The sequence below is a fragment of the Cnephaeus nilssonii genome, assembly GCF_951640355.1.
Source record: "Cnephaeus nilssonii genome assembly, chromosome: 5".
Taxonomy (NCBI): Eukaryota; Metazoa; Chordata; class Mammalia; order Chiroptera; family Vespertilionidae; genus Cnephaeus; species Cnephaeus nilssonii.
The window spans coordinates 18,713,035-18,725,996 of NC_137076.1; the positions used below are offsets into that span (position 1 = coordinate 18,713,035).

Below are 12,962 nucleotides of genomic sequence, written 5' to 3' on the forward strand. Positions count from 1 at the left end.
TTGCAGGTTCATCCTTACCCTACCCCCCAAGGGCGGGTGCGGGAGGCAACCAAGTGATGTGTTTCTCTCACATCGATGTTTCTCTCCCCCACCCCCCCACATCCCCCTGCATTACTTCCAAAAGTCAATGGAAAAATATCCTCAGGAGCAAGGATAAGAAAGAAAGAAAGAAAGAAAGAAAGAAAGAAAGAAAGAAAGAAAGAAAGAAAGAAAGAAAGAAAGAAAGAAAGAAAGAAAGAAAGAAACTAATTAAAAAGAAGAAAAACAAAGATGCTTTTAGTTAAAACCAATTTGGCTAAAGCTGATACTTGAGTGACGAGCAAAGACCATGGGGCCAAAAGAGACCCTTTTGTTGAGACATAGGTGTCTGAAAGTTGGAAGCAGCAATTTGCTAAAAAAAAAACACAGCACAAAACAACCACAACAATTTGGTAAAAAGCAGAATCTGGGTAAAAACAAAAAGAATACAATCAAAAGCAATTTGCCCCTCAAAAAATAGACAGTCGTCAGAAAAAAAACGGGGGGGGGGGTGGTAAACACACACACACACACACACACACACACACACAGCCCCCCTCATGTGATTTGGTTGAAAGCATCTTGGCTTTGTCAAGGACAGTTTGGTAAGAAGAACACCAAATTTGGCCAAAGACCCAGATAATTGAATAGACAAATTGTCGAGAGTTTTAAGGGGGGTCATCCAGGTTTCAGATCCCCTACTTCAGGCTTTTACAGGATCACAGTTTCACTCTGAAATCCAGAAAGCTCAGTCATGGAAATTTGCATCTGCCTCTGTCTATGATATCAGTGCCGACAGCGCGCAGTGCCCCCGAGGGCCGTCCTGTACGACGGGGACGGGATAAAAAGCTTGCAGGTCATAGTGGCCCAGGTCAAATGAGAGACCAGAAACCAGAGTTGCCAGCGTGGTAGGGCGAGCTTGGCTAGCTGAAAATGAATTAAGGTTTTTCTAAAGGCAGAACAACTTAGGGAATGAATAGCATACTATGGGAAGCATGAATTAACTTTTTTAATTTACCACATTTTAAAAACTGAACCTCTTTGTCGAATATATAGAAGCAGGCACAATTCACTGGAAAAGATTTAAAAGGTAAAGTAACAAAGAAAGAAAAATAAACAAATATCTAAGAAATGAACAAAAGTACAGAAAAGCATAAAAAGGGGCAAGCCTTCCCCCCCCCCCGCCCCCCCGGCCTGGTATTTAAAATCAGCAGTGAATTGATGCCATGGGCCTGTTCAATCAGGGTTTAAACTTTTTTGCACCCCGTTTTCAACCCAAGTGTTGCTTTCCAAATAAATAGAGTCTGTCCTGTCACACAGCAACCTACCATCCCTTGGCACCGTTTTCTCTTAACTAAGAAAGAAAGCCTGTGTTCTTTTTACTAAGGAAACCAAACCAAACCAAATAAAACAGTGTTTAATTATTATGTAACCCTTGGAGTTTGGCAGCTCCACCCTGCTCCATTTCAGTGACGGATTCTGGGCATGTGGTGGTTTTGCCAACCTACGGATCTGATGCTCTTTGAGGTAGATGGTACCTTGTCAGATCCCCTTTTTTGTTCCTGTGCATGTGAGTTCAGACCTGGGGTCTCCATTCTCAGATATCAAGAGATCTCTGAGGGTTAAAGGGCAGTTGTACTCCACCTTGTCCTGATCTCCCTCTAACTTCTTTGAGTGTTTGAATGACTCCTGTTATGGGAAACTCACTGCTGATGGGGGGTAAAATTTGTTTTCAGAGAGCCTGGACTTCAGCAAAGTCCATTCTTACATTTGAGCTGAAGGACATCCTCCAATTTGCGATTATCCTCATATTGTAGCACCTACCCTGGACCCCGGACTCTAGGTCCAGTTTGACCCATATAAGGCAAAACAAGGTTTTCACCTCCCTCATTCTAAAGCCTGTACCTCTGTTTACATGACCCAATATCTTTCACTCATTCTGGTAATGATTACTCTTCTTGGGTTAGCAACCAGTGAAGATCCCCTAAGTCTGAGGTACTGCTTTGGCCCCCATTGTGTTCTCTCTTTCTCTTTCTCTCTCATTCTCTCTCCCCCTCCCTTCCCTCCTCACTCTCTCCCCTTCCCTCCTCTCTGTTCCAGATGATGACCCTGACAGTGCGGTGGACGATCGTGACAGTGACTATCGCAGTGAGACAAGCAACAGCATCCCACCACCTTATTACACTACATCCCAGCCCAATGCTTCAGTCCACCAGTATTCTGTTCGCCCACCACCCCTGGGTTCCCGGGAATCCTACAGTGACTCCATGCACAGTTATGAGGAGCTCTCTGAGCCACGGGCCCTCAGGTAGCCACCGTGGGACTGAGGTCGTGCGTGTGTGTGTGTGTGTGTGTGTGTGTGTGTGTGTGTGTGTGTGTTGTGTCCAGCCCTGTCTCCTGGGGTGGAGGGAAGAGTAGAGGGCTGGAGGGAGCTGGGGGTGTAGGTAAGTGGGTCTAGAAAGCAGCATTCACGCCTCTTGTAGGCAGTAGAGCCCCTGCTTTACCTGAAAATTCCACAAGATTGAGAAAAGTGGATCTGCTTTGGCTGAAGAAAGAAAGTCCAGAGGCCCCTGAGAGGTCCCCCCTGAAATATGGGGGCTCCTTGCACTCCTTTATTTTTTACAATAAGCATTTAAAAATATGTTTTTATTTATTTTAGAGAGAGAGAAACATTGATTGGCTGCCTCCTGCACATCCCCTATTGGGGATTAAGCCAGCAACCAGGGCACGTGCCCAGCTGGGGAACCGAACCAGCGACCTCTTGATGCATGGGACAGTGCTAACCAACTGAGCCACACCGGCCAGGGCTTCTTGCACTCCTTTAAAAAGCCACTGGTCTCCATGTGCTCTCTAAATGGATTGGAGTGGGGTAGTGGAGGAAGAGATGATATTAGTGGGGCGGGGGGAGGGGATGTGAAGGATAGTGGTATTGAAAAAATCCCAGCAAGCAGCTAGCTGGTGGTCCCAGCCTTCCTGGTGCCCCCTGACCCTGGGTTCCTGGCCAGCAGCATGGGCACAGTGACTCGGGAGCTGCCCCTATTCTGTCCAGCCATCATCACCCCTGCTTTAAAAGGAGGCTGTCCCTAGACCGGCCCAATAGGTGGGTCCCTGGCCCATGTGGGCCATACCCCTGCCCGGTGCAGGGTGCTGGTCCTTGAGCCTGGGAAGCTGAAACTCGAGACTGCTGCCCCTCCTCGTTGACCTGATCGCCCCAGTCCTGGCTTCCAAGCAGAACAACAACAAGCAACAAGCATGATATGAAACAGGTTGAATATTTGTAAAGCACTTAGACAGAAGACACGTCCATCCTGGCCGGAAGTTCTATTGGGCAATGTGAATGGTAGAGATTTGGGGTAAAATATAATTTAAAGGAAAGCTTCATACACTTCCTACTCAAACTTTAGCACTGACCAATACAATTTTTTGCAGGTATTTGAACAACTTTTATTTTAAAAATTTCTGTACTTCATATATATACAGTAGAAAGCTTAGATCATTTGTAGATGGAATATTTTGGAAGGAACTTTTAAAAACACTCAACATCTACACTAGCCTCTATTTTTTAGCTCCAGGGAAACAGAAGAACATATTCAAGGTAAACATTTAGTCACAGGGGGGGCGAGAATCAAGGAAGAAAGGGTGTTCCCACAGAGGCCTGGAGTGGCCACAAGCTTAGGGTGTGGGTGGACCCGCAGGAAGGCCAATGTGACTGGAGCAGGGGGCGAAGGTGGGGACAGAGAGGGAGACGAGGTGGGGAGCTGGGAGGGTTTGGGCCATGTGGGAGATGCGGGGCATAGCATGGCTTTATTCCAAGGACACTAAGGAGCCTGGTCGGGTTGGAACAGGGAGGTATGTGATTGGGTTTATGATTCAAAGAGCCTCCCTGTGGCTTCCGTGGGAAGCAGGGGCTGTTGGGGACGAGAGTGGATGTCGGGGCAGCATCTCGTGCAGATGGCAGAGCCTGGACCCGCGTGGGCCCCGGGGTGCAGAGAAGTGAATGCATTTTACACATGCTCAGGAAATGGAGCCAAGGGCCTGAGGCAGGGTCGGCTGTGAGTGGGGGCTGAGGCACGGGGTGGAGACCGACAGGCCCTGGCCCTGGTGAGTGAAGGGGCTCAGCGGTGGGAGGACCAGGTTGAGGTGGGAGGCATTAAGAGCCAGGTGCGACCCTGTTCACGTTTCAGGAGCCCTAGGTCTCCAAGGGGACCGTGATGAGGACACTGATTCTAGGTGTTGGAGGACTGGCCACCTCCACAGGCATGGGCGGAGTGGTGTGCAGAAAGTGATCAACGATCACTGATATCATCCATCTGGTTTGTTGCCTGTCCACCCCGGCCATAAATGCCACAAGAGTGGGATTTTTGTCTTTTTTGTTCACGGCTGTGTTTCTCTGGCACCTACAGCAGAGCCCGGTGCACAGTAGGTGTTCAGGCGATGTTGCGTGAATGACTGACTGGGTGTTGGACCTGTGTGACGGGGGCTGGTGGCGCAGTGGCTCTGTGCCTGGTCCCTGAGCCCCACCTGTCCCCGCAGCCCCACGGGCAGCAGCCGCTACGCCTCCTCGGGGGAGCTGAGCCAGGGCAGCTCACAGCTGAGTGAGGACTTCGACCCGGATGAGCAGAGCCTGCAGGGATCCGAGATCGAAGATGAGCGGGACCGGGACTCCTACCACTCCTGCCACAGCTCAGTCAGCTACCACAAGGACTCGCCGCGCTGGGACCAGGACGAGGATGAGCTGGATGAGGAACTGGATGAGGAGCTGGATGAAGACCTGGAGGACTTCCTGGAGGAGGAGGAGGAAGAGGAGGAGGAGGAGCTGCCAGAGGATGAGGAGGAACTGGAAGAGGAAGAAGAGGTGCCTGATGACATCCGTGGTTATACTGAACGCCAGGAGGTAGCCGTGGCGGAGCCCAAGGACTTCAAGCGCGTCAGTGTCCTGCCGGCTGCCCCCGAGAAGGAGGACAAGGCTCCTGCTGAGGCCCCCGCCGTGGCCAAGGTGGCTCCTGAGCCAGCCGTGCCTGAGGAAGTGCCTGCAGCTGAGCGGGTGCCCGAGGACAAGCCCCCCAAAGCTGAGGAGAGGTAATGGGAGGGGGACTAAGGGCTGTCACAAGGTCACCATGGTCAGGGGTCTGTGGTGCCATGATGGAATGAACATGAGCCTGGGGAATGGGTTTATTGAAGAAATCGAGATGGGTCCAGGTGGTCAGAGGGGCTTCAATGGGGTCCGAGGGGGTCAAGCTGGGTCATGAAGTAGTTTTAGGGGTTATGAGGGGCTAGATGGCTTGCTGGGGTTGGAGAAGCCACAAGCACATTGGGAGGACCGTGGGCAAATAGGACCCTGTCAGAGGGCCAGGAGTGTGGAAGAGGGAGCCAGGGGACCCAAAGCTGTAAGAGATGATGGGCACGTAGGAAGGGGACGGGGCACTGAGACAGGTCAGAGGGGGCACAGGGCCAAGTTGGTGTGGGCAGAGCCATGGAAGGACCAGGATGTACAGAGGCATAGTCCCTAAGACTACTTCATGACCCAGCTTGACCCCCTCCAACCCCACTGAACCCCCTCTGACCACCTGGACCCATCTCGATTTCTTCAATAAACACATAGCCCTGTGACCACTCCCCCTCCCTGTTCCCCGGGTTCATGTTCATTCCACCGTGACACCATAGTGTCTCTGAAGGGCCGGGCATCACTCAGAGGGTGGAGGGTGGAGGGTGGAGGGAGAGCCAGCCCTGGTGCCTCAGGATGCCCCTTGCCTCAGTTTCAGGCCCAAAGAAGATGAGGAAGGCCAGGAAGGTCAGGATTCCATGTCCAGGGCCAAGGCCAACTGGCTGCGAGCCTTCAACAAAGTGCGGCTGCAGCTGCAGGAGGTGAGTGAGAGCCCCGGCCAGCTCCCACCGGAGCCCAATGACCCACCCACGCCCATGCCCAGACTGGCCAGGCTCCCTTCCCCGCTCCTCGAATGCCCCACCACCCCGGTCCTTTTCCGGGCCCCACTCACACCAGACCGTGCCACGCCCCATGGGCAGCGTGGCCATGCCCCTCCCCCACTCCATCCACCATGCCTTTGCCTCTGCACATCCTGGTCCTTCCGTGGCTCTGCCCACACCAACTTGGCCCTGCCCTCCTTCTGCCCTTGCCCTGGCACCACCATTCCTGGCCTCACCCACACCCGCCTGGTCTTTCTCAGCAGGGAAGGGGGACTGGTGAGCTGTAACCGTGGAGCTAGGTCATGGCGACAGCCCTGTCAGGGGTCAAGTTCATGGTTAGGGCTAGAGCTTAGGGGCAGAGATCAGAATTAAGGCAGCAGCCAGAGGTCAGGGTTAGGATTGGTATGAGGGGAAGAGCTCAGTGCTCGGGTTGTACTGGGTGTCACGGTCGGGGTTGGGGGAAGGTCTGAGGCCGGGTCAGGATCGGACAAGGAATTCATTGAACGATACCATTAGCGCCGGGGTCAGGGTGATTTGTTGACTGTTCAGATGGGGAGCAGGACGGAGACCATTACTTATTCCTTCAGTCATTCAACCCACTCTGGGCTAGACACAGAGCAGGGTTACTATCCAGGGGGGCCTTCGAAATTTGGGTGGGACTGGCAAGAGGAGATCTTAATCACATCCCCAAAGTCTTCAGCCATCCAATATCAGAGCCACAGGAACTTCAGGTCAAATTTCATGTCAGTTCAAACAAAGAATTTTCTTTTTTTGACCAAATAATATATTCACACGGTTCCAAATTCAAAAGATAGAAAAGAATATAGAGTGAAGTCTATTGAATAACTTTCATTACATCAGCAAATTAATTGGAAAAAAAAAAACCAGCAGTTACTACCTTTGTAATGGAACTAGTGGTATGACAAGAAAAATAAATGTGGGCAGGCTCTCTGGGTTTTATAGATGGGGCATAAAACAAACGCAGGCAATCAGAAAAACTCCCTGGAGAAGGGAATACTTCACGTATTCAAAATGCTTTAATAATATTTCAGAAGAGAGCGTTTCCCAGCCCTGCTCCAACCACGTCACCTTTAGTGGCATGGGAAACGGGGGTATAGACCCTAGGTCTACACTGAAACCTGAATGATAAATGGTCGGGTTCGGAAGGTGGGAGGGCATACAAACAGGTAACACAGCCTGGGCAAAGGCCCTGGGGCACTAAAGCAGACAAGCAGATGGGGCTGCAGGGAGTTTAAGGAATGACAGAGTCTTATGAGTGTCTGAACCAGCCCCTGAGAATCCCAGGAGACTATAGAAATACTAGAAGCCCAGTGCATGATATTTGTGCACTGGGGGGGAGGGTGTCCCTCAGCCTGGCCTCGCCCTCTCACAGTCCGGGAGCCCTCGGGGATGTCCGACTCCCACCACCGTCACCGCTGCTGTGCTCACCAGCTGTGAGCCGGCTTCTGGCTGAGCGGCGCTCCCCCTGTGGAAGCGCACTGACCACCAGGGGGCAGCTCCTGCGTTGAACGTCTGCCCCCTGGTGATCAGTGCGCATCATAGTGACTGGTCATTCCGCTGTTCGGGCGATTTGCATATTAGCCTTTTATTATATAGGATAAGCTCTTGTTGGAACGATGCTAACACATCCCCAGGTTTGACAGACGAGGAGACTAACATCCGCTAAGGTTGGTGGCAGAGAGGAGCGCCTTCCTCTCTCCCCATTTTACAGATGGAAAAGCTGAGGCCTCGAGAAACCCAGTGAAGTCCCTAAGGACAACACAGTGAGGACTGGGACCCAGGTTTCCTGACTCCCAGCCCAAAGGGGAGACGGAAGTGGGTGTGGAGCCTGTCTTGCCGTGGGGCGGGACAGCCACACTGACCACATTTGTCTGTCGGTCCCATAGGCCCGGGGAGAAGGAGAGATGTCCAAATCCCTGTGGTTCAAAGGCGGGTGAGTAATGGAGCTTTTGGGGGTGGGAGGAAGTTTTGAACCCACAGCTTCAGGCCGGTTTGCACCATAGCCTGAGGCCAGCAAAGGCTGGGAGAGGTTCCATTTAGTTTAGATAGGGCCGAGATTGGGCAGGGGTGGAATAACGGAACCACTGTCATAAGGCATTCAGGAGCCAAAGATAGTAACATGTTGAACCCTTACAACAAACCCGTGGTAGGGACCACTACTCTGCTTTACAATGGGAAAACTGAGTCCAGGGAGGAACATGCCTTGCCCAAGCCACTCATAATTCAAAAGTGCTTCCCCCAATGTGAGATAAAGGAGAAACCCATTTTCCCCGCACCGCCCATCTGTCACCCTGGAGTGAATTTTTTGCTTTGGTTCTGCATTTAATAGTTTCAGATTATTGCTGTTGCTGCTGGCACTTTCATTAACATAGTCATTTGGGCCCTGGCGGTGTGCCTCAGTGGTTAGATTATCAGCCTGTGGACCGAAGGGTTGTGGGTTCGATTCCATCGGGACATGTGCAGGAGGGAGGTAACCAATCGATGTGTTTCTCTCACTTAGATGTTTCTCTTTCTCTCTCTCCCCCTCTCTTCCTCCCTTCCACTCTCTCTAAAAAAAAAAAAAAAAATCAGTGGGAGGAAAAATTAATCCTTTGTTCTTAAATGGAGCAATTTGTCAGGTCTAACTTCTTAAGTTACTACTTTTTAGGGGTGTTTTTTTCAGCCTTTGGATGGTGAGGTTAGAGGATGCAAAAGATATTTTTAAATTACACTCATGTTTTAAAATAGCAGCAGGAGAGTGACCTGCTTCCCTCATAGGTCTTTTGCAAGCAGAGACAGGAGTTGTGATTCCCAGATGAGCAGGGGAGCCCCAGAAGCAGGGACTGAGATGGGGGTTCCTGGGTGTGTGATTGACAGGGGAAGCTCTCTCAGGACACCTATGTGACAGGCAGGATCAGGCCCAGGAAGCAGCTTGAGCAGACATGTAGTTCGGGAGCCGCCAGGCTCTGCCTGATTTTGCAGGGGGCACTGGAGCATGAATTGCACCCCAGAGCTTGTCCAAGAGTCATCGGCTGCCAGACATCTCTCTCATCGGCCAGTCATTGGCCAGTGAGAACCTTCTGGAGAGGAGCCGCCGCTGAACCTTCTCAGGGATGAGCACACCTCTCCGTAAAGAGAATGCAGACGGGCCACTATGGCGTCTGCCACCGTGCTCATTCAGTCCTCCAGCTACTGCCAAACTGCCGAGAGACAAGGATACAAACACATTTCCAGCTCCCGCATTCCCATGGGAGTGGAAATCACTCCTTCCAGGACAGATTTTCAACACACACACACACACACACACACACACACACACACACACACACACATTGGTGCACCGACCCATGCACCAAGAAGTCTGGTTCAATTCCAGGTCAGGGCACATGCCCAGGTTGCGGGCTCCATCCCCAGTACGGGGTGCGCAGGAGGCAGCTGATCAATGTTTCTCATCGATGTTTCTCTCTCTTTCCCTTCTCCCTCTCCCTTCCTCTCTCTAAAAATCAGTGAAAAAAAACCATATTTTTATTTAAAAAGAAAGATTTCCTTGATATTTTTATATATTATTTAGGATTGCCTTAATTCAAATTTTTACTAACTATAGGCGCATCTCCCCACCTCCCAGACGAGGAAGGTGAGGCCCAGGCTTCATTTCCTGGGTTTGCTGTGACAAACGACCACAAACGGGGGTTTTAAAACAACAGGAATTTATTTTCTCACCGTTCAGAAGTCCAGCGTCAAGGCGTGGGCAGGACCACACTCCCTTGACACCTGTAGGGGAGAATTTCTTCCTTGCCTTTCCAGCTTCTGATCGCTGTCAGCCATCCTTAGTATTCCTTGGTTTGTAAACGTGTTACTCCAGTTCCTGCCTCCATTGCCACACCACTGCCTTCTGCTTGTGTGTCTCTCTTCTTAGAAAGACACCCGTCATATTGGTTTGGGGCCCACTCCACTCTGGCATGACCTCATCTTAACGAATTACCTCTGCAATAACCCTATTTCCAAATAGGTCCTATTTTGAAGTCCTATGGATTAGGATTTGAATGTATCTTTTGGGGGGACACACAATTAAATTCTTAATACTTGTGAAATCGCACGTCCTGCCCCAGCCTCAGGTGATGTTTGTTGGAGGAAGGGAGACTTCCAGGGCCCTTTGACATCCTTGTGTGTGTCTTACAGCCCTGGAGGTGGTCTCATCATCATCGACAGCATGCCTGACATCCGCAAGAGGAAGCCCATCCCACTCGTGAGTGACCTGGTAAGTGCCCTCGCCCTCCCGGCCCCTGGCGCTCAACCTGTGCAACTGTCCATGGCAGACCCGGGCCCGGGGGCCGGCCAGGCGTTCTCTGGGACTAACATGATCTGATTTCTGCCCTTTGTGCTGCTTGGATACCTCAGGCCATGGTGAGTGAGTGATGGTGACCTGGGCCCCTACGTCTCCTTCCCAGACCCCTCCACTGCCATCTTCCAACTGGCCCCACCCCCGGGCTCTGGGGAGGGAACCTTGCCAGGTCCTAGTTCATGGGTGGGGAAGAGAGCAGGCGACTCGCCGCCTTGGTTCACGGTGTGGCTGGTGGTTTTGCCCTGTGGCTGGTGAGCATGGCCAAATCTGGCCCGTGGTGGGAGGGTATGGGTGAGCCAGGGGTGTGCGGCTGATCACCTTCCAGGGTCCCTTCTAAACTGGAGCTTCTGTCATTTTCCAACTCTTTGCTGGTTCTGCTCCTTCTGCCGTGACCTGTGTCCTATTCCTCGTGACTGGTGGCCCCAAACCGTGACTGGCTGTGGATTCTGCTCTCCGCGACAATCCATGGGTGTCAATCAACCCCACGGCTCCCTGGGTGGCGTCCCACCCCAGTCCCTGGTCCAGTCCAGAAAAGCGGGCATCACCTCAGCCTTGGCCTCCAGCACTTTGAACAACGAGGAGCTGGTGCGTGGGGGTGTGAGGTGGGCTTAGCCGGGGGCTTCTGGAGGAAGAGGAAGAGGGCGTGGCAGAGACGGGCATTCCTCACTCTCCTGGGTTCGGTAGCTCAGCATCGGGGTAGCACCCTCTGTACACAGGAACCGGTGAATCCCGACCCTGTGGGGGCGACGGAGGGACTGAGACTAGACTAGACTCTCTCTGCACAGGGTGAGGGCATGGCAGACAGGGACCCCAGGTGAGGACGCTGCGCCCCACGCCGCACCCCTTCCCTCCCCGCAGAAAAACCACGTTTACAAGAAGACCCTGCAAGCCTTAATCTACCCCATTTCGTGCACTACGCCGCACAACTTCGAGGTGTGGACGGCCACCACGCCCACCTACTGCTACGAGTGCGAAGGGCTGCTGTGGGGCATCGCGCGGCAGGGCATGCGCTGCACCGAGTGCGGCGTCAAGTGCCACGAGAAGTGCCAGGACCTGCTCAACGCCGACTGCCTGCAGCGTGAGCGCGGCGCGGGACTGCGTGGGGGGCGGGGCTGTGCGGTGGGCGGGACTGAGTGGGGGCGGGACTGAGTGGGGGGGGGGCTCCGCGGAGGCGGGGCGCGGGCCGGCGGGACTGCGAGACGGGTTTGAAGAGAGGGGCGGGGCGGAGAGCGGTGGGGGCCGCCGACAGGGACTGGGGGCGAGGGTTAGGGCGGGACTCCTTCTGGGGGGAGGGTGGGGGTGAGAGGAGGGGAAAGGAGGTATGAGAGAGTCGAAGACGGCTGGGGCGGGGCTCAGGCACTGGCTTAATGGCTGGGATGGGTAAATGAGAGACCCCCATTCCCCTGGGGAAAAACGGGTTAGGGTTAGCTCAGCAGGGGAGAGAGAGAAGAGGGGGGTGGGGTCTGGAGGGGGCAGGGGATTCAGAGGGGCCGGGCTCTGCAGGGTAGAAAGCCTAGCGGGAGGAGGTATTCAGAGAACAAGTAGGAAGCTCTAGCTTGGGGGTTATTCATATGAACCCCCACGGCTTAAAGTGCCCGCGGCAGCCGCTGAGGGAGCTCTGGAGTTGGGGTGCTGGCTCCGGGAGTGCTCCCCGACAGCGCCGGCTGTCCGCTTCCGCAGGGGCGGCGGAGAAGAGCTCCAAGCACGGGGCTGAGGACCGGACGCAGAACATCATCATGGTGCTCAAGGACCGCATGAAGATCCGGGAGCGCAACAAGCCCGAGATCTTCGAGCTCATCCAGGAGATCTTCGCTGTGACCAAGGCCGCGCACACGCAGCAGATGAAGGCGGTCAAGCAGAGCGTGCTGGACGGCACGTCCAAGTGGTCGGCCAAGATCAGCATCACTGGTGAGGCCACCAGGGTGGCCACCCGGTCCCTTCTTCCCAGCCCTCTAGCTCCCTCCCAGGCCCCTTCCTTCCCTTTGCTGCGATGCTTGAGCCTATCCGTGGCTTTCCCAGGTCCACGTGTGTGTGCATCTGTGCCCACAGGTGGACATGTATGTCTCCAAACGTATGAGCATGACACCTATCTGGGTGCATCTTGATTAGTGCCCCCAGAATGAGATCCCAGGAAAAGTAGTCGAGGGCACATGGATTGTCTGGGAGGCGGTCCCCGGAAGCCCCGTGGGAGTTTGGAAGTGAAGCTGGACCAGAATAAGCTCTTCACAGGGTGCCAACAGCAGGCAGTGCTGTGGACACCTGGGGCTCATTCCCACCTGGGGCCACTAGGAGACAGTATTGAGCTCCCACTGTCTGTGGGCCTACCCTAGGGTGTTTATCCAGGCCCAAACTCATTGGGATTTCCCAGGAGACAGACTCCAAGATGATTCCAGGGCAGATGGGTGTCCAGGAGGTGGTCCCAGGACGCTCTAGTAGTGGGTGGAGACAGAAGTCTGGGAGCAGGGAGGGAAGTTTCCCTGCAGGGGGCACCAATGAGTAGGTGATTTTGTGGTCAATGGGGGTTCAATCCTACAGGGGAACTTCAAGGGCACAGTGTAGAGCACACACCTGAGAATGTCCCACTCTCGGGGTGGCCCTGGGGCTCCTTCCCATCCATCACTGACTGAGGGTTCTCTGGATATTAATTCTCCCGCAAGGTCAGTGTGCCCAGTAAGCA

General features: G+C 53.4%; 1 protein-coding gene across 1 annotated transcript in view; it reads left to right on the forward strand.

Annotated features, from left to right (window-relative positions):
- Positions 1 to 12,962, forward strand: part of UNC13A (unc-13 homolog A) — a gene marked incomplete at both ends in the record, with an annotated part of 54,531 nt that overhangs the window by 12,869 nt on the left and 28,700 nt on the right. The window contains 8 exons of the mRNA XM_079772741.1: positions 2,119 to 2,326; positions 4,552 to 5,097; positions 5,775 to 5,883; positions 7,851 to 7,897; positions 10,123 to 10,201; positions 10,799 to 10,870; positions 11,144 to 11,363; positions 11,966 to 12,193. Of these exons, the coding sequence (XP_079628867.1) occupies positions 2,119 to 2,326; positions 4,552 to 5,097; positions 5,775 to 5,883; positions 7,851 to 7,897; positions 10,123 to 10,201; positions 10,799 to 10,870; positions 11,144 to 11,363; positions 11,966 to 12,193 (1,509 nt within the window). The remainder of the gene's footprint in view (positions 1 to 2,118; positions 2,327 to 4,551; positions 5,098 to 5,774; positions 5,884 to 7,850; positions 7,898 to 10,122; positions 10,202 to 10,798; positions 10,871 to 11,143; positions 11,364 to 11,965; positions 12,194 to 12,962) is intronic.